The sequence below is a fragment of the Plutella xylostella genome, chromosome 12, assembly GCF_932276165.1.
Source record: "Plutella xylostella chromosome 12, ilPluXylo3.1, whole genome shotgun sequence".
Lineage (NCBI taxonomy): Eukaryota > Metazoa > Arthropoda > Insecta > Lepidoptera > Plutellidae > Plutella > Plutella xylostella.
The window spans coordinates 10,941,402-10,962,053 of record NC_063992.1 but is presented as its reverse complement, the minus strand read 5'-3'; the positions used below and the strand labels follow the sequence as shown (position 1 = coordinate 10,962,053).

The 20,652-nt window shown below is 43.4% G+C and overlaps 1 protein-coding gene and 1 long non-coding RNA gene across 2 annotated transcripts in view; both read right to left on the bottom strand.

Moving 5' to 3' along the window:
• LOC125488511 (E3 ubiquitin-protein ligase Ufd4-like) overlaps window positions 1-20,652 on the bottom strand; it is a 54,837-nt gene that overhangs the window by 4,211 nt on the left and 29,974 nt on the right. The window contains exons 17-29 of the mRNA XM_048624487.1: window positions 13,390-13,624; window positions 12,942-13,071; window positions 8,059-8,199; window positions 6,772-6,961; window positions 6,248-6,317; window positions 5,824-5,888; window positions 5,289-5,364; window positions 4,390-4,401; window positions 3,808-3,947; window positions 2,750-2,897; window positions 2,296-2,493; window positions 790-882; window positions 217-314 (exon numbers count right to left, since the gene is read on the bottom strand). Coding sequence (XP_048480444.1) covers window positions 217-314; window positions 790-882; window positions 2,296-2,493; window positions 2,750-2,897; window positions 3,808-3,947; window positions 4,390-4,401; window positions 5,289-5,364; window positions 5,824-5,888; window positions 6,248-6,317; window positions 6,772-6,961; window positions 8,059-8,199; window positions 12,942-13,071; window positions 13,390-13,624 — 1,596 coding nt within the window. The remainder of the gene's footprint in view (window positions 1-216; window positions 315-789; window positions 883-2,295; window positions 2,494-2,749; window positions 2,898-3,807; window positions 3,948-4,389; window positions 4,402-5,288; window positions 5,365-5,823; window positions 5,889-6,247; window positions 6,318-6,771; window positions 6,962-8,058; window positions 8,200-12,941; window positions 13,072-13,389; window positions 13,625-20,652) is intronic.
• LOC125489275 lies at window positions 11,072-12,350 on the bottom strand. The gene is made up of 2 exons (XR_007266852.1): window positions 11,660-12,350; window positions 11,072-11,428 (listed from the first exon to the last, which is right to left on the bottom strand). It is a non-coding gene; the product is annotated as an uncharacterized LOC125489275 (long non-coding RNA).

Sequence of the window (20,652 nt, the reverse complement as noted above, 5' to 3'; positions counted from 1 at the left end):
AAAGAATGTCTCTATGTCTGAATGTATCTATCGGTTGGCACAGCCCAACAAGTCTAGCATAATGTATCGTTTAGAAAGTAGATCCGATTTTTGATCTGATGTGCATTTTATATGTCAGTCAGTCGGTGTCGGACACGTGTGAACAGCTTCATATAAAATGTTCTGCCACTACACTGGCAGTGTCATCTTGTGGCAATGGGGGGTAAGTATCCTTACCTAACATCAACCCATCCATTATGCAGGTCGCTGGTCAAGGTGCCCCGCGCGGGCGGCGGCCCGTCCTGCTCGCGCCACTTCCAGTCGGGCCCGCGCACCACCCGCGCGCCCGCGCACGCCCCGCGCGCCCGCCCCACGGTGTCGCGAGGCAATATTATAAGCCCACTCAGGGAGTATTATTGTAGCGTTCTAATGGTGGAAGTATGTTATCTATCAGTTGGCAGGAGCCAAACAAGTCTATTATAACGTCTCGTTGAGAAAGTATCTAATCTACATACTCTTCTTCTTGTAGTGCCTCTCCATCATTGGAGGTTCTTCAGCTCTTTGCAGCGCTCTCTATTCTTGGCTAGTTTAAATGTTTCTTCCACGGTTTTTAGATTCTTCTTCTTCAGGTGCCATCTAGTATCGTAGGTCGGCTATCATTATGGCCACCTGGGCCCGGGAAGTCGCAGCTCGGGTTTTTACATAGTCTTACCTAACATCAACCCATCCATTATGCAAGTCGCTGGTCAAGGTACCCCGCGCGGGCGGCGGCCCGTCCTGCTCGCGCCACTTCCAGTCGGGCCCGCGCACCACCCGCGCGCCCGCGCACGCCCCGCGCGCCCGCCCCACGCGCCGCGCGCGCCCTGAGGAGGGGCGGGGGGAGGGCTCGCATGCCGCTGTCACCTGGGGGGGAGATAATAATATGTAATATGTGTGGGGATATCTAACACACGGCCATCCGACCCCAAACTAGGCAGAGCCTGTAATATGGGTATCGGACATCTGGCTACCCAAAATACATATAATAGGTATAGATACATATTATTTATAAATACTCCAAGACCCGAGTACAAATATCTGTGATTAAACAAATATCTGGCTCCGCCAGGAATCGAACCAGGGGCATAGCAGTCAGGCTCACTAACCACTACACCATTCGGCGATAGATACTTAGTTTAATAGTAAGAATCCATGTTCAAGTAGTCATTTATTAAATAAGTTCTTGGTTAATTGCCTGGTTATCTTAGTGTTGAGAAGATTAAGATTAGTTTCCGTTGTACGTCGACACACCACGTATAACCTTCTGTACCCGTATCATGAAAATTCGAGCTAACGAATAGAATCGAATGCGAGTGCGACTATTGTCATCTGGACAGCACTTTCGAAAACTTTTTACCTTTCGAATGAGTTTCGAAAAGAATGACCACAGAGTACATAATATTATTCTGACAATGACCTATGGAATGATAGCTGTCAAACTTTCGCAAATCTGTACACCGCAATACACCGCTATTTTGTTGTTGACAGGTTGACAGCACTTTCGAATAGACTATCGAATAGAATGTGCTCCGTTTTTTCCGGATCGCTCTACTGGTTTGTAGACTTTTTATTAGTATGTCGATGACTAGGATTCAAAATCATAATTAAAAGATTAGACCGTCACCGTAAGGCACTTTTTAACTGGCGAAACGGAAGGGGCGTATATTGTACAGTAGATAAGTAGGCGAGCATTTGGTCCTCTATTCTATTCTATTCTATTCAGAGGGGGCTAAGTTCCAGTACGTGGCTCTCGAGTCACAATGAGAGTCGAACCTTTCGATCGAGTTGAACGAGTGGAACCTTTTTATCCTCTCCTCTTTTTGTGTACCCCCAGTCTTTCATGCATTACGGAACTGTTCTAACCACCTACTCTTATATCCACTCACCGTGCCATAAATCTCGAACCCAGACAGCGACAGATAATGGCTCTGTCCGGAAGCATTCTTCCCGTTCTGCTGGATCCTCACATATCTGTAGGGCGCATCAGCTCTGATTCTCCAAGTTGACGTGGAGCCGGGCTCGGAGAGCACGCGGTCGTCCGAGTGCGAGAGCAGGGTGGACCAGGGGGGTTACCACCACTGAACATTAGCGATCGACAATTCGAGCAGCCTCGCTTAATTTTCAAATCTGAAGTAACTTATATGGATCTGACAGTTGTTTGACAAGTAAGCGATGTTGCCAATTTGTCGGTGGTGGTACGGTAGCAGGTCACGCCGTCTGCCGACATCTGGGGGGGATGAGGGGTTCCACTACTGGAGGTTCACTCTGTTCACTCACCGTGCCATAAATCTCGAACCCAGACAGCGACAGGTAATGGCTCTGTCCGCTGGCATTCTTCCCGTTCTGCTGGATCCTCACGTATCTGTAGGGGGCGTCAGCTCTGATTCTCCAAGTTGATGTGGAGCCGGGCTCGGAGAGCGCGCGGTCGTCCGAGTGCGAGAGCAGCGTGGACCAGGTCACGCCGTCTGCTGACATCTGGGGGGGAATAGGGGGGTCAGTTTATTAATTTTGTTTGATTATTTATTGCACTAATATAAAATACATAAAATATAAAAAGTCAGTTGGGATTACGTAACAAATAATCATTTAATCACGTCGGGGTCACCAATTTGCCACGAATATATGGACGAGCATAAATGTGTCTGCTCAATGGTGTCAACTAATATTCTTATTATTTCTTCAGCTGCAGCCCCAGGTCCATGGCTATGAACTAGTACTACATACTACACACCTGGAACAGCCAGTTCCTGAGCGCGGAGCGTCCGTAGCCGCGCGCGTGGCGCAGCGTGTAGGCCGAGGGCACCAGCTGCAGCCCCAGGTCCATGGCTATGAACGCGCGCCGGTCGTCGTTGGTGTGCACGTTGAGCGGTTCCGGCGACCTGAGGGAGTGGATGTGGGTGTTAGTGGCTTTAGTTGGAAGGAGATTAAATTGAAGAGTCAGTTCGCTCCGTTGTGTTGCGTCACAAGGAAGGACACTGCTGTCCAATGCTGCTACGGCGCCGCTGCGTCATAACAACGTTGCGGCGCCGCACCGCTCGTGTGCCCACTGACACGGCGAAATCTCTGCGGTGCGGCGCCGCAACGCACCGTGTGCTCTTGCTCTAACTGTTCCAAAACGCTACAGCGTATAGCCACAGTACTCAGAAGGAGAGTCGCCTCGGGGTGTTGAGACCCTGATGTCCTGACGCACTAATGTAGATACATAATTCGGCCGACAGGTGTAGTATATGTATTTATCTATGTATTTGTGTAGATATATCAGCTGTCCGATACCCATAACACAGGCTCCGCCTAGCTTGGGGTCCAATGGCCTTGAGAGGTCTCCACATATTTATATTAATTGATACCTGGAGAGCACATCCTCGGGCCGTCCGTAGGGCATCTGGCGGCCGTCCGAGGACCACACGCTGAGCAGCCCGTGCGCGCCCGGGTTGACCCACGGCGCCGCGCCCGCGTTGCTGCCGATGAAGTAGATCACGCCGTTCTCATTCAGACACACTGGTGTTACCTGGAGAGAATGTCCTCGGGCCGTCCGTAGGGATCCATGGAGCATAGCCGCTGCAGTGTATAGCCACAGTACTCACAAGGAGAGTCGCCTCGGGGTGCTGAGAGACCCCTCCCTGATATCCTGACGCACTAATGTAGATATATAATACGGCCGACTGGTGTAGTATATGTTGTATTTGTGTAGATATATCAGCAGTCCGATACCCATAACACAGGCTCTGCCTAGCTTCAGGTCCAATGGCCTTGTGTGAGATGTCTCCACATATTTATATTTATTGATACCTGGAGAGCACGTCCTCGGGCCGTCCGTAGGGCATCTGGCGGCCGTCCGAGGACCACACGCTGAGCAGCCCGTGCGCGCCCGGGTTGACCCACGGCGCCGCGCCCGCGTTGCTGCCGATGAAGTAGATCACGCCGTTCTCATTCAGACACACTGGTGTTACCTGGAGAGAATGTCCTCGGGCCGTCCGTAGGGATCCATGGAGCATAGCCGCTGCAGTGTATAGCCACAGTACTCACAAGGAGAGTCGCCTCGGGGTGCTGAGAGACCCCTCCCTGATGTCCTGACGCACTAATGTAGATATATAATACGGCCGACTGGTGTAGTATATGTTGTATTTGTGTAGATATATCAGCAGTCCGATACCCATAACACAGGCTCTGCCTAGCTTCAGGTCCAATGGCCTTGTGTGAGATGTCTCCACATATTTATATTTATTGATACCTGGAGAGCACGTCCTCGGGCCGTCCGTAGGGCATCTGGCGGCCGTCCGAGGACCACACGCTGAGCAGCCCGTGCGCGCCCGGGTTGACCCACGGCGCCGCGCCCGCGTTGCTGCCGATGAAGTAGATCACGCCGTTCTCGTCGAAGTCGTGCTGGGGGGTGAAGGTTTCGTTTTAATACTTGCGATAATTAAATGCGAATACACATTTAATATAGCCATCCAGCGAATCCATCATCATCATACTTAGATGGTTCGATTATAATTCGAAAGACAATAGAAATTGGAAAGCCGCGCGGATTCCCGCTAAATATAGTGGCCGACTTAAATACCTAGTTCTATATCAATCGCAATCACTTCATACGTAAACGTAAGTTATTGTTATTGAGGAATCTTGGAATTAAGAACGAGGACCTCCTTCTTCTTAATTAATATATTATTAATATGTTGTATAGGGACCGAGGGGCCAGTTGGAATTACGCAAGACACTAAACCAATCAACAGCGCTGCGGAAGGAACTCGCTCAACACTCGCGTACATACCCATGAGATTGGTTTAAAATACGATCCATTAAGTAACAGTAACACAACTCACATCGTGATCTTGTTGAGGAAGGCGAAGGTGCCGCGCGGCAGGTCGTACCACTGCCGCGCCACCGACTTGGCCAGGAACCGCTCCGGCAGACGGACCGTGGCCTGAGCCTCTGCCTTAGGTCGCATACAGAAAGAATACTGGAAACGTATAAGCGTAACTACTTTTCTTTACGTTGCCGAACCAGCGCTGATAAGGCAAAACATCCGTAGTTAAATACGTGCTTATAAGTTATGGGCTTTCTTTCTGAATACGGCCATACGATGTGCGAGGGCCGAGGGACCAGTTTTGAATGCAAGTCCCTTAATCAAACATATCGAACGGATTCAACCGCGCCGCTCCGTTGGTTTATATCATACTTAGCCAATCAACAGCGCTGCGAAAGAAACGTTCAACACTCGCGCACATATCCCTGAGACTGGTTTAAAATACGACAGCAATACAACTCACATCGTAGGTGAAGGTGAGCGGCGCGTCGCTGGTGATCTTGTTGAGGAAGGCGAAGGTGCCGCGCGGCAGGTCGTACCACTGCCGCGCCACGGACTTGGCCAGGAACCGCTCCGGCAGACGGACCGTGGCCTGAGCCTCTGCCTTAGGTCGCATACAGAAAGAATACTGGAAACTTATAAGCGTAACTACTTTTCCTTACGTTGCCGAACCAGCGCTGATAAGGCAAAATGTCCGTAGTAAAGTACTTTCTTTCTGAATACGACCATACGATGTGTGAGGGCCAAGGGGCCCTTTGGAATAACGCAAGTACCTTTCTCTATGCGTATGCTCTGGCCGTAAATGTTCATCGAACGTATGGAACGGATTTAACCGCGCCGTTCCGTTGGTTTACATTATACTTAGCCAATCCCTGAGACTGTTATACAATACTACCCATAAAGTAACAATAATACAACTCACGTCGTAGGTGAATGTGAGCGGCGCGTCGCTGGTGATCTTGTTGAGGAAGGTGAAGGTGCCGCGCGGCAGGTCGTACCACTGCCGCGCCACGGACTTGGCCAGGAACCGCTCCAGCTGACGCACTGTGGTCAACGCTTCCACCTGAAAACGATTGAATTAAAATAACAAAAATACATAAATATAGAAAAATCGCTTATTCGGTGTCTAGAATGTGTATGATGAATAGCAAACTCGTCTCTTTTTATATTTTTTTTTCAACTTTTATCATAAAGTTGATGCAAATCACTTCGATCCTTTGGTCCCAAATGAGTTCGCGATACTGTATAATAGAGACCGCGTCTCTCCTCTCGGGCGGCTAAACTAAGGTAGTTCGCATAGTTGAGCCAGTTTTTCATACATGTGCGTCCACCGTGCACCATGAAACTCATGCACTATGAAAACCATGCACTATGTATGAAAAAGTGGACGCTCGGCTTTAAACCCGGCTGTAGAGAACTGACCTTGAGGTTGCGCGGCGTGCTCTTCTCGGGGTTGGTGGTGACGTCGTCCGGCGCGCGCTCCACGTGCAGTCTGCGGGGAGAATGGATCTGTTAGCAATTGAATGTGAGTAGGTGGTCAGTATATTTTTACAGACTTCCAAGAATAAAACATTTTCATCATAGGTTTCAGATGCAGTAGTACCTGGTTACACGTTCTGATACGTCACGTCACGTGATGTTATCTGTATTTGAAGCCTTTTAGGGTCACTTGCACATACATATTAAATATAGATTTAGTGTTAAATCTTGATTTATGCCATAAATTTACATGGAGTTACTGACGTTTCTCAGTTAGTCATCAGTCAGTTTCTCTGTGCCTCTGTACGCGTCAATCTTTAAAACTAGGCGAAAGATTCTGATTCGATTTGAATACTAGATAGTGATTCAAGAGCAAGGTTTTTTTGTAATGTATTTAGCAACAGCATTGCACTCGTGCGAAGCCGGGACGGGTGGCTTATTCGCTACAATTTTCATTTCGGCGGTACCTGAGCCGCCTCGTGAGGGCGGGCGGCTTGTGCGGCGCGCCCGCCCCGCCGCCGCCCGCCACCACGGGCAGGCGCTCCACGCCCTCCAGCACCGCCACCAGCCGCCGCGCCAGCTCCGCCGGGTGGCAGTCGCTGGATGACGCCCAGGCGCGGATGGTTTGGATGCGCTCGGCGTACTGGGCCGGGGTGTCTGTGGGGGAAGGTTTAGGTTAGTCTGGTGGTGGTACACAGTGAAGTGGTGTGAAGTGGAAGTACGTTAACAGGTGTAAGTTCCGTGAATAAGGATCAGTCACGATTTTGTTAAGTATTTAGATCGATGGCAGTAAAAAACCATGCCCTTATGATGAAAGAAATATCGGACAAGAAATGACGAAAATAAACCGATTTAACTGTAGCAGTTCAAAAAACGCTTGCCAGTACCAGCCGTGAGCACGTGACGTCATAGGACTGAATCCGCGCGCGATTTCAGACCTTACGGACTACTGTGATCGCGCGCGGATTCAGTCCTATGACGTCATCGATATCCACGGGCAGGAAGCGCGCGTTTTAAAACCAAGCCCAATAAAATATCAAATAACTTTGCAATTTATGGACGGATTTCAAAAATTCTACTACTACTACAAATTCTCTCAACTAGTGTTGCCACGAATAGTGAATTGGCCGAATACCGAATACCGAATATTCGGCGACGCTGCCGGCCGAAGCGCCGAATATTCGGCCGCCGAATATTCGGCGCTACAACCTGTTTTTTTTGTTCCTGGAACTGCTTTGAAGAAGTCGCTACAGATTATATGAGAAATGCTAATTATTCGGAGGCAGAATGCTGTGGCAAACGAGTTGAATTTTTATTTGATAATAGTTCGCCTAGATCGGATGGCCGATCCTTACATGTGGTGGTTAGCACACAAAAAACAATACCCGAACCTTTTCAAATTTGCAAAAACTTATCTTTCTTCACCTGGAAGTAGCGTTTATAGTGAGAGGTTATTTTCTGAGGATGGTTACAATGAAAAGCGCAATCGTGGGGTACCAAAAATGCTGAAATGCTCGTTTTTATCCAGCACAACTTACTACTGATTAATTTTAAGTACTAAAATGTTGTGATTTGGAAATAAATACACAATTTTGATTAAAATAACAAGTAATTTTTTACATGATTTACTATTCGGTATTCGGCCCGAATAGTACGCACTATTCGGCCGAATACCGAATACTGAAAAAACTGGCCGAATAGGCCGAATACCGAATAGTTGCCGAATATTCGTGGCATCTCTACTCTCAACATACCAGTGGGTTGCTCGGACAGTAGCGTCAGCAGCGAGGGCGCCAGGCCGGACGACTGCAGCTCGTACGCCGACAGTACCTCCTCTCCGCACAGCAACTCCGATAGTTCCACCAGTGAGTCCGTTAATGTCTTCTGCCAGTCCGCTGTGGAGGTTATTGTTGTTGTTAGTTTATTGTAGAGGTAAAGGGAATAATAATAACGTCTTCTTAACAGGAGAGAGTTATGTGCTTAGGGCTCATAGTCGAACTGTACGAAAAGTTTTCAAGAATCAGCCTGTATGTCGCTACCAAACTTCGTAAAAATCGAGAAAGGGTGTTCTGGGCGTTGACTTATTCCTTCAGCCTTTAAAGGCATTTTTTTGTTATTTCTTCCTATGAAATGCTTAACCTTCTCCAACATAGATATCTAGCACGGGACGCAAGCCGTAACTCGCATGGCTCCCTCAAGACCGAGCGCGTACCTACCAATATTTTTGTCACGTTTTTTTAGCGCGTCTTTCGCCTCGTACTAAGCAGGGTGTCCACTCGGAATGCTCCAAAAAATTCCCTGACTTTTCCCTGACTTTCCCTGACCGTTTTAGAAAATTTCCCTGACCAAATATCAACATATAAACCAAATTTAAGTAATTTGAAGACAAAATCTTGATTTCAAAGTTTTACATTCATTTGTTTCACACTTATTATAAGTTGACTGCGTAAAATATGTATACAGGGTCGGCAAAAATGGTATATTAATAGAAAAGTAAAGCACTTAACACGCACTAACGTTGTTCTACTTCTAAATATTATCCAATCTCCATGATTTTTTAGGATATTAACGACACAATAAATTACTAGGTTTATAGTTATTTCTGTTCTCTAAATTTGCTATAGATTCAAACTTATAGGCACCTCAAGCATCAAGCAACGCAATTTTTGTGATCAAAACTGCGCCGAATCATGCCGTTGTTAAACAAAAACGATGTATTTGTTAAAGGCGAAACATACCTTCTAGAATATATTACGCTGAAACGATTGACATCAAAATCAAAAAGAATTGTTGATATTTACTTGGTGATACGATTTCCCCTGAAATTTTATCAAGGAAAGTACCTATGTTTATCACGTGCTACATTTATCTCTATAGCACCCGAGCCCCAGGGCATGAGAGCACAAACGATAGCAAACGTTTTCCTAAATACCTATTTCTCGAGGTTCCCTCTTGAGCCTTAGGAGGTCATTCTAAACAACTTTTGTATTGTGAGTATTGAAAATTTCCGAAAAAAATCATCATCCGCATCCGCCTTGCAGTTTCCTTAGTCCAAGTTGCTGTACTGCTTAGTTTAATAGTCTGACCAAAATTTGACTGATTACCTACCATAAAAGTAGAAATTGAAACCTAAATAGAAATTGAAACAGAACCATTTTTTGTATGGCTCTCTCCTGCCTGACAAAGTTGTTACTTAGTTGTGTTTTATGAACTTTGATTAAACATGTAGTACAAAATAGAATAAATTTTTGCTCTGCTAAATTAGTTAAAAAATAGATTATTGATTAATAGACGCCGCGCGGAGGCAGCGTATGCGATCTCGCTGACGTATAAAATAATTAGCGAATTGAGAACCTCCTCCTTTTTTCCAAGTCAGTTAATGAGCGCGGCTGCAGCGCGTCTGCACCAACAAAATGACGTTTTTTTCACAAACTTCTAAAAGTCTATAAACTAAATTTGTTTTGAATGGTGAGATGAGTCACCCTCTTTTGTATCAACCTGCACGCGTAGCACAGTATGGCGGTGACAAGATATAAATGACAGCTAGTTGCAACAAATTGTGTGATACCAGTTGTCCTCACAAACGCTAACATGGCCAACACGAAATAATCACTACAAGATGTGAGTTACAATTTTGACAGCGAGATTGGAAGATTTGTCTTATTTCCTAACATGGGTGTACCAATTTATCCACACATGTCTCAGTTTGACATTTGTTTAGGTAGCATTATATCACTCAAGTTCGAAGGTGGTGATAACATGTGACACAAATAATTATTTGTTTAGTTTTTGTTAATTTCATCCTTGCTCTACAAGAAGAGATGCAGGAAAGGAAAATTACTATAATACTTATAGGGAGGATGATCCGGGACTCTAATAACCGTTGAAAATGCTTTAAAAACAACATTTATCAAAACACACATCCTCTTTTTTGACTAAAATTATACATTAACCCCCTTATTCATAGAGAAGTTACAGAACGTTTTAACTAATAAACTGTTTTGTCCTTCTCCGACAAAGAACAATTTGTTCTTTGACAGAGAGGGACAAAACAGTATATTAGTTAAAACGTATTGTAACTTTTCTATGAATAAGGGGGTAAGTATATTACTTATATGTAGCGGTGTTAGCTCAGACGGGTAAGCGCCCGCCCCTCACGGAAGAAATGTGGATTCAAATCCTGTCGCTCACATGTGCTAAGAAGTTAGATAGATAGACATTAGTTTGTTTGGAAGCAACTCAGTGCATATGTTTGCCCTTAGGAACAAACCACTGATTTTCAGTTGTCTCCCATATAGTTACTTTAAGTTTGCCTATTCACGTCAAAGTATGTAGGTAATGAAGTGGCTAATTGAATAGTTTGAATGCTAAATGTGGAGTTCACGAAATGTAAATCATATACATTGAATAGGTCCGGCACACCGGGCAGTCAGCGACTGATGCTATGATCACTGGTTGTCCTTTCACCACAGCGACAAACCCTAGTCAGGATTTATTATTTATCCACAACACACTAACTAAAATGAAGTGGCTAATTGAATAGTTTGAATGTTAAATGTGGAGTTCAAGAAATGTAAATCATAATAAAAACTGTACATTTAATAAGTCCGGCACACCGGGCAGTCAGCGACTGATGCTAATCCTTTCTCCACAGCGACAAACCCTAGTCAGGCTTTAGTATTTATCAACAACACACTAACTATAAAAAAATAAGTGGATATGCTAGCATGTACAACTAAATTAAATGGTTATAAAAATATAATATTGTCTTTAGGTAAGTAAAACATTTATTAAACTTTTAATTAATAAATTATAAAAAGTATACTATTTCACACACCATAAAAGCATATTAGGTATTCTTAGTTATCAACTATCACAATAATCAGTCTGAACTTGGCTTATATCAGTCATCAAATAGGTCTCATAGTATGTATGTATGCCAAGTTTTTCAACTTTTTCAGTTTGGTGCCGCTCCGGTTCATTGTATCACCACAAGGTTGCTGATGTCATCTGACCATCTTCAGGTGGTTTCTGCCAACAAGAGCTCTCCAACCGTGTCTAGGCCATCATTTTCTGACCGGTTTTGACCATCTTCCGTCTTGCCTACGAGCCAATTTCAATGTTCTGTAACAAACAAAAATGTTTCATTAGATTTTAGTTATACTATGAACTAAGATTATGACTCCTATTGTCATCTTCATCATCATAGCCCATCACGTCCTCACTGCTGGGGTACGGGTTTCCTTCCAATGAATGGCCTAGTTGACCAAGTACTGCCAAGTGAAAAAAGTTTTTTGAGTTGTTTTGTGTGCATGTGCCCAATTATAATAACATGTGACTGGTACTGGCACTTACCTACTGTTTTTTCCTTCCATTGATTATATAAATATTATTCAGTCAGGCCGTGGGACAAGCATCGTAGATGATATTCGTTTGCGCCCGTCAGGATCCTGCCCGAGCTTTTGTCTCAAGGCCTTCTAGCTCCTGGGGCCGGGTAAACGGTGGGTGGGTCATCAGTCAGGTGGCATGCTGTTTTGTTCTTCGTCTCATGGAGCCGGTGCATCGACAGCTGCCGAAGAACTCCCAAGGAATCTGATCGTGTTTGGTCGGGAGCAAGCTCGGTCGTATATTATTTCATGTGACGATGTCCAAGAAACTCAAGAAAGTAGTTAATGAGCCAATATGAGTCCATGGGGTAGCGCAATGCAAAAATGCAATGGTAATATTACCAAAATATTTCACTCGAACGCACGAAACAGCGAAAATTTTCTTCAAATTTGACGTTTGGTGACATTTAAATTGTCAAAAAACCATAGACAATACAAACAAGAGCCACAAATGAGGGATTTTCAAAAAAAAGAACGAATGAAATACATATTTCCACAGAGCAGAAAAGTTTCAGTGTCACTGTGGCTTATATCCAATCACACAACTAAAATGAGTCCCATGTACACCCTATGCTAACATTTAAGACTGATATCAAAAAGTGACTCAATTTAAACAGTCACTTCACATGCTGTCTTATTATGGCCATACTAGCCGTGCTGTATATATACGAGCTGAGTCTGGGATCTAGCTAATCTTTTAGAATTCCTACTATTTTTTACAACTGTCATATTTTATTAAATCACGTAGATTAAAAAAACTTAATTGTATAAGTAATTATTATAATAGTAAGGATCAGTCAAAAATATTCCAAAACTAAACGAGATTTTATTTTATGACTTATGTATTTCACGTAAAAAAGAAGTATTACTACTAAAGGAAAGTACTAACAATTTTGCTAGAAAAAGGTCATTTTTCCCTGACTTTCCAGGTGGCCCATCAATTTCACTGACTTTCCCTGACCACCTATAGCTTCCCTGACTTTTCCCTGACTTTCCCTGACTTTCCAGATAGTGGACACCCTGCTAAGGCTATTTTTAACAACATGCGCATTTCATCACGCACGCGGAATGGCACGCCATTTTCCCGCGTCTCGCGTGAATATTCCACGCGTAACTATGAATACTTGTATGAACGCATGCGGGGAAATTCAGCGTGCGTGATCAAATCTGCATGCTGTTAAAAACAGCCTAAGTTAAGTTCGCTTATAAGTTTCTGAAATGTCACTAGACACACTCGTGTATGTACTCACGCTGCGGCTGCGTAGCGGTGCCCTCGAGCGCGGCGAGGATGGCGCGCAGGCGGGCCACGGGCGCGCGCGGCTGTCTGCTGGCCGCGCCCGCCAGGTGCCGCGAGTAGAGGGCGCGCGCGCGGGTGCTCACCTGGGGGTTCATACGCAAATGACATCATCAGTGGCATCACCACCAACAGAAAACATCTTGACTAAATATGCCGCGTCATTGCATTAAAAGTTCAGTTATTCAAACAAAATAGCTGCATCAAAATTTTTTATTTAAGATGGACTCAGTGGGCTGTCAATACGGTGAGCTTCATTAGTAGCTTTACATTCAGGTACATTATCAAATCTACAAATCCTCAATTTATTCAAACAAATGTGAACATATGTGAACGTGTGAAGGTATGAAAGCGTAATAGCTACTACTACTGACTCCACTTCAAAAACAACCAGCAAATCTCACCTGAACCTTCATGGCCTCGCTCTTCCCGCCAGCCCTACTACTGGCCTGGTTGTTCTGGCTGCTCTCCACCTTCCTATCAGTCCATCCACTCGCCAGCTCCGGGCCCAGGAAGGTTTCTGCCGTGAAGGAGTGGGCTGTGCCGCGGTTGGACTCGAATATGAACCCGGCCAGGTCCTCGCGCAGGATGGTGGTCTGTTGCTGGCCGTCCGTGTTGTGGATTTGGAGCTCTTTCTCGCTGGGGGTTAGGGGGTTTAGTTATAGAGTTGTAATTATTATTAATAATTTCTTCAGTTTTTTTAGTTTCCTAGCGTCGGTAACAACCAACCCAGTATTGGGAATTTTAAATGAGCATGAATTTTATGTAAATTGCAGAAAGATGTAGGTAAAAAGCAAGAAGCTGCTTGTTGGCTTACAGCCGTGAGAAACACTTAACATTAGTGTTGGGGTTGATTGATGCCCACAACAACGGGGTTGATATTTATTGATAACTGATAGTTTGATAGAGTGAGTGCCGAACCGCCGCGTGACGTATGATAATGAAAAGACGTCGTAATGTGTGAACGGTATATTGAACACTGAAATATGATTATGTAGGTACAATTGTCGCTAAGTCTAAGTAGGTCGCACGTTTAAGTAAATGCAAATTAATGCTTAGATGTTAACTCTAACATCTTCCCCACTCAGAGAAGAGAGAAAATGATATTGAAACGAAATGATAAAATTGAATACATTATCTACTGATAAGGTAATGACTAAATAAATGATCTGAATTGATACATTTCTTAAATAGAAGTTATTCCAAAAATTATAATATTTAATAGAATGAATCTAAAGTTAACAGAATGTAAATAGAATCTAATGATATTTAGAAAATGATTTTGTCCAATCACATTGATCGATTGTACTTATTTTTACGCGCACATACTACTGGTATTTTATGACCACTATCACTGCACTCATAAGAGAGATTTTGCAATCGAATGTTGTCACTACACAACACACTGGAGTGGCCCACCAGGACCGGAGAGCCCGGGCGGGGGGCCGCTGGGCGGGCTGCCGGGGCCGCCGGCGCCCGGGCGCGCTGCCTGCCGCCGCACGCTCGCCGCCACGCCACCGCCGCGCCGACGATCGCCAGGGTCGCTACTATCCCGTACACCGCCACGTAGTGATGAATGTCATGATTGCTCATACTGCTTGATACCAGAGGTACTCTCTGCTTCATGTCATCCAGTTGTCTCTGAACTTCTGATAATTGTTGCTGGTGCTCTTGGTCTGATATTGATTCTGTGGTGATATTCTCTAATGGCAGCGTTATATTAAACATGTGATTAATAGCAGCCATTTTTGGTAGTTCTATTTCTGAGTGCAGTACTAATTTGTTGGATTTCTGATTGTGGGAATATAATGTAAACTCTTTTGATTTAATAGCACAATCGGTTCCGACAGCAAACATGCCAGCTGATTGTAATTGTAATGATGTAATCTGATCTGGGCATAATAATTTAATCGGGCATTTGTCGCAACAGAAATAAAAGTACGTATTTATTTGACTCAGCTCTATCCATTCGTTGTCGCATAGCTGGACAGCTGTTTTACATAGACTTGACCCATTTTTCTTCTGACACACATCTTCATCACTTTTGATTGAATATACTGGAGACCTTAGGTTGCAAATGATTGTTGACTGATCCCTCTCCATACATAACTGTAATTCATTTTGAGACACTCGAATCATTGTATCCTTTCTTAGGTTGATAGCAATGTAATTTGATACTGAAACTATGCTGACTTTATGATTTTGTATTTGATGGGGAATTGGTATTATTTTTAAAATCTCGTAGTAGTCTCTGGTGACTAAGGGTATGGTTATTTCAATGATGATATAGTTTTTTGATAGTTTTGCTCTAGTTTTTAATAAATGATAAATTTTCGCTAAGTTTGAGTCTTCACCAGGCAGTGTAAGGTCCTTGGTAAGATGAGATGATATGATATTGAGCTCGTGTTGTAGTTGTTCAGGTGTTATTAGATGTAAGTTTATTTTCCCGTGATAGATGTTGGTAATGGTATCGAGTAGGTCATTTTGCATAGATTTGATTTGAGAAATTAGATTACTGGTTATAGCAGCAGACATCGTGAAGTCATTGATTAATGATATGCTGTTCAAGTCTTTCTGAATATTATTCTGATTCTGTTCTAAATTCAACAGTCTCTTGTTGATCGCCTTATGATGTTTATCCATAATATCCTCTGATCTTTTGATAAAGTTAAACTCTGCTTCAACTATCGATGTCTGGTTTTTCCACAACATTGCTAAATGATTTTGATTTTGCTTGATGAGGTTGATGTCATTCTCATATTTTTCTGCAAACTGGCTGTCTAGTACACCAAATAAGGTATTAGCTACGTTTCCCACGAGGTTGACTAAGCCACGTCTGCGCCGGCGCCTCACCGTCTGTTGATTTGATAGTACACCATCGTAGTGCTTTATTTCTCCGAACTCGTGCCGCAGTTGTAACATGATCTCTTCACAGTGTGACTGACTTCTTATCTTGGTACATACTTTGTTTATGTAATATAAGTACTCTGTAATTGTCGACAAGCCGTCTCGGTATGGGTTCATGTCATAATAAACTATAAGCCGCCACTCATCTCTTATTAATTGTGCGTTTGATATTTTGTCAAAATAGACTGATTGATTGTTTTTGAACCTTGTATAGTTGTAGGCACATTCGGAGTTTGATATTAGGCTGAAGAAGAACAATAATGCTGATACGAGTAATGATAGGTTAAATGGTTTCTTCTTTTTGATTGTTCTTTTTGGCCTTTTGTTTTGTTCAGTGGGAGGCAAGTTGCGTTGAGCATTTGATGAGTCATCGCTTTCTGCTGCTTGGTTGTTGATAGTTTGATAATTTTGCTCTACAGGCAGTATTGATAATTTAACGATAGGACGTTTTATTATGCCGTTTTTAGTTTTGACAGTTACCACCCTCACGTATCCGTCCTTTCCCGGATGGACCTCTAAGATTCGGCCCATTGGCCACTTCCCAGCCGGCAAATTCGCGTCATTTATGATAACTATATCTCCGACTTTTAAGTTTGGTTGAGGGCTACGCCATTTACCCTTGATGGATAACTGCGTGAGATATTCATTTCTCCATCGCCTCCAGATGTCGTTGAATATTTTTTTGAGTATGATACCATCTACTTCTATGATCTTCTTCCGTTTCAATCACGTTTAGAGAAGGACCGCTCGCCAAAAAGTGCGAAGGTGTTAAACAATCTAGCTCATTCGGGTCTTCTGTGATTGGGCACAGGGGCCTACTGTTCAAACAGGCTTCTAACTGAGCGAGTAACGTGGAGTACTCCTCAAATGTCAGTTTTTGATCGCCGACAACTCTCTTTAGGTGATGTTTCAGTTGTTTGACCTGACTCTCCCATAAACCTCCTGCTGACGGCCATGATGGTCCTTGGAAATGCCATTCGATATTCATATCTGCTATCTCGCTCATGAACTCTGTACCGAATGTTTCTTTGATCTGTTCGTATTCTTCTTTCAGTTTTCGGTCAGCGCCAATGAAACAGGATCCAAAATCGCTGTACAGGTGCCCAGGTGTCCCTCTTTTTGCTGATAGGCGTTTTAGGGCTGCAAGCATCGCTGATGTTGATAAATCCGAAACTAATTCGAGATGCACGGCTTTTGTCACCATACATACAAATACCGCAACATATCCTTTTGATGTTTTGGTGCCTCGACCTTTACTAGCTTTCACATAAAGATGGCCGGTGTAATCCACACCTGTATGATAAAACGGTCGAGCGGTGTTGATTCTTGGCTCCGGTAGGTCGCCCATTAATTGTTGATGTTTTGATGGTGAGTGCTTTCTGCACTTAACACACAATCTTATTTGCTTTTTCACAACACGGTAACCACCAATAATCCAGTACTTTTGTCTGATTACTCCTGTAGTCATTTTAGGTCCACCGTGGAATGTGAGTTTATGTGTTTGATCTATGATAAGTTCCGATAATCTGCACTTTTCTGGTATGATGATCGGGTGCTTCATATCGGGGTGCATGTTAGCGTGTTTCAATCTACCCCCTACCCTGAGGATACCTTCCTCGTCTAAGAAGGGCGTAAGACACAATAGTTTGCTCTTTCCGCTGATACTCTGGCCTGATTGTAATTTATCTATCTCCTTGCTATACTCAGCCTGCTGTGTGTGCTTTATTATTATGATTTTGCTGATTCTGAGTTCGCTGATGGACAGATAAGGTTTCCAAATTTGCTGTTTTTTGTGATGTTTGTTTGATAAATATTGCACGAAACGCTTCAACCATGCGATTGAACGTACAACTTTTTTCAGGGAGCTGAAATGCTTGATGACGTTATTGATGACGTCATTTTTGTCTTGCTGCGTGACGTTTACTTGTTTTATCTTTTTGATTTCTTGATCGGTTTGATATGTTTCCTTTTGAGCGGTTGTATTTTCGAACTCTCGAAGCCATTCCGGCCCGCACCACCAGAGGGCGTTGTTCTTGAGTTCTGTGGCAGATTGTCCTCGGCTAGCACAGTCTGCCGGATTATCTGCTGATGCCACATACCTCCATGAGTCCGATGGGATGGTCTTCACCACCTTTGATACTCTGTTGGCCACGAAAGTTTTCCAACGTGCCGGCTCACCCTGTAGCCATCCTAGCACTATTTTACTGTCGCACCATCCGTAAACTGATATTTTATAGTCTTCTGATAGACATTGTATGACTTTCTCCATAACAACTGATAGTAGAAGAGAGCCACATAGCTCTAATCTAGGTAATGATACCTTTTCTTCTTTGGTGCTGCTAGCAGGAACTACTCTTGCCTTTCCAATTACTTGGTTAATTGATACATGGTCTCCTCTCTTGATTTTACAGTAAATGACGCACGCATAAGCTTTCAGAGACGCGTCGCAGAAGCCGTGCAACTCAATCTCGTCGCCGTTAACAGTGCCAAGCCATCGTTGTATTTGATAATAGTTGATATTTATGATGTCCTCTCTAAGCACCTTCCATTCTGTGGTTAAATCTTTTGGTAGTTGATCGTCCCATCCAATCTGTGACATGAATACTTGTTGGAACATAATTTTTAATTTTGTAGTTAGTGGGGAGAGCCATCCGATGGGATCGAAGATCTTCGAAAGGTCTGATAGGAATGATCTCTTTGTCACCACTTCTGATGATATTTCAATTTTTGATTGGAATGTGAAACAGTCTTGAATGGGGTTCCAACTTAACCCTAAAGTTTTTGATGTTTCTGCTTGCTTAAAGTCAAATTCTGTTTGTTCTGATTCTGATGTGGTTGATATAGGTAAGTGATTTGATTTCCACTTGCGCAGGTGAAATCCTCCACTCTGGAGCACCGACATAAGGTTTTCTTTCAGTTCTTCAGCTTCTTCTGCTGTATGACAGCCATGCACGAGATCGTCCATGTAAAAGCAGGACTCAATGACATCTGCTGCAATGCTGTTTGGGTTGATTTCTTTTTCATCTGACGCTAATCTCCGCAGTGTCATCATCGCAAGAAACGGTGATGAGCGGAGTCCATAGGTGACAGATCTTAGTTGATATTCCTGGAGTACATGCTCTGGTGAATCTCTCCATATGATCTTTTGAAGGTTCTGATCTTCTTCATGCACCCAGATTTGCCTATACATTTTTTCTATGTCGGCTGTGAACGCGATTTGATATTGCCTCCATTTAATGATAAGCGTTTGAAGGTCTTGTTGAAGATTGGGCCCGCATTCCATAAGGTCATTAAGGCTATGTCCTGTTGAGGTAGGTGCTGACCCATTAAATACTACTCTAGTCTTAGTAGTTGTTGATTCTTCGCGTGTGACACTATGATGCGGCAAAAAGAAGGTAGGTTTCATATTGCCGTCATATGTTGATAGTTTCATGTGACCGAGCGATAGGTACTCATGAATGAATGCTTTGTAATCAGATTCCATTTGTTTATTTTTACAGAATTTTCGCTCTAATTGACGGAATTGAGCAACAGCTTTATTTTTGGAGGTCCCGAGTTTGTCCTCGAAGTTTTCCTTCATTGGTATCCTCACTTCATACCTGCCGTCCTCTAATCTCCGGGTTGTTTTTTGATAAAAATTGATAACTTGTTCTTCTGATGATGATAGTTGCGATTTGTCGGTGATATCTTCTATTTCCCAAAACCTTTTTATTTCTTCAATATCGCATAATGTTACGTTGCATTGTAATGTTTTAACATGACCGCACAAAATCCAACCTAGCTGTGTTTGTTGGGCTATAGGTACGTTCTCATGTTGCTTGCATATTCCTTCCAATAAAATGCTTGAGTATATATCAGCGCCGAGCAGTAAATCGACTGGTCGACTTATATAAAACTGTGGATCAGCAAGTTTGATATTGTTTAAGAATGACCATTCTGGTTCATTAAATGAGACACTGGGTAAATTTTTGATAAGAGATTTCATGATAAGAACCTCGGTCTCGAATTGATAATTGTTGTCCATTGATGAGCAACAGATTTTGGTGATACCTTTACAAGTACTTTCCTTAGTACCTACTCCTGATATGATACCGTGGAATTTGCTTCTCGATAGTCTCAATGCCTGAGCTGCCTTTTCTGTGATTAATGATGTTTGTGATCCTTGATCTATAAGTGCCCTTAATGTATGATATGTACCATCCGCTGATTTTACTTTTAGCATAGCTGTGGCCAACAGTACTTCGGGTGGAACGTCACGTTGTAGTGACACGTGAGTATTTTTATTCCTATTTGGCTCAAACTTGATGTTCGATGATGTCGGTCGCGATGTTGTTTGGCCATATTGATGGCCTTGCGAAAATGCGTCATGTAAGATGGTGTTATGATCTGAATTGCATTTTTGACAGCGTTTTTCTGATATACACGGCTTTCCAAAGTGACAATACAGACAATTTTTGCATAACTCATGCTTATTGATGATGTTTAATTTTGATTTATTGTCCATTTCTAAGAATTGAGGGCAATAGAATAACGCGTGTTCGAATGTGTCGCAAATCGGGCATCTTTTTGCGAAGTTGTTGTTTTTATTGTAGACCGGACGTGCGCTACTTTTATTCAATGACGTAAATGATTGCTGGTAATTTTTGTTGAAATTTTTTGGCTTGATAAATGATATTTTTGATTTTTGTGGGGTGATATTTTCCTCGATCTTAGTTTTTCCGGAGGCTGACTCCATTTTCCTGAATTTGCCTTCCAGAAAT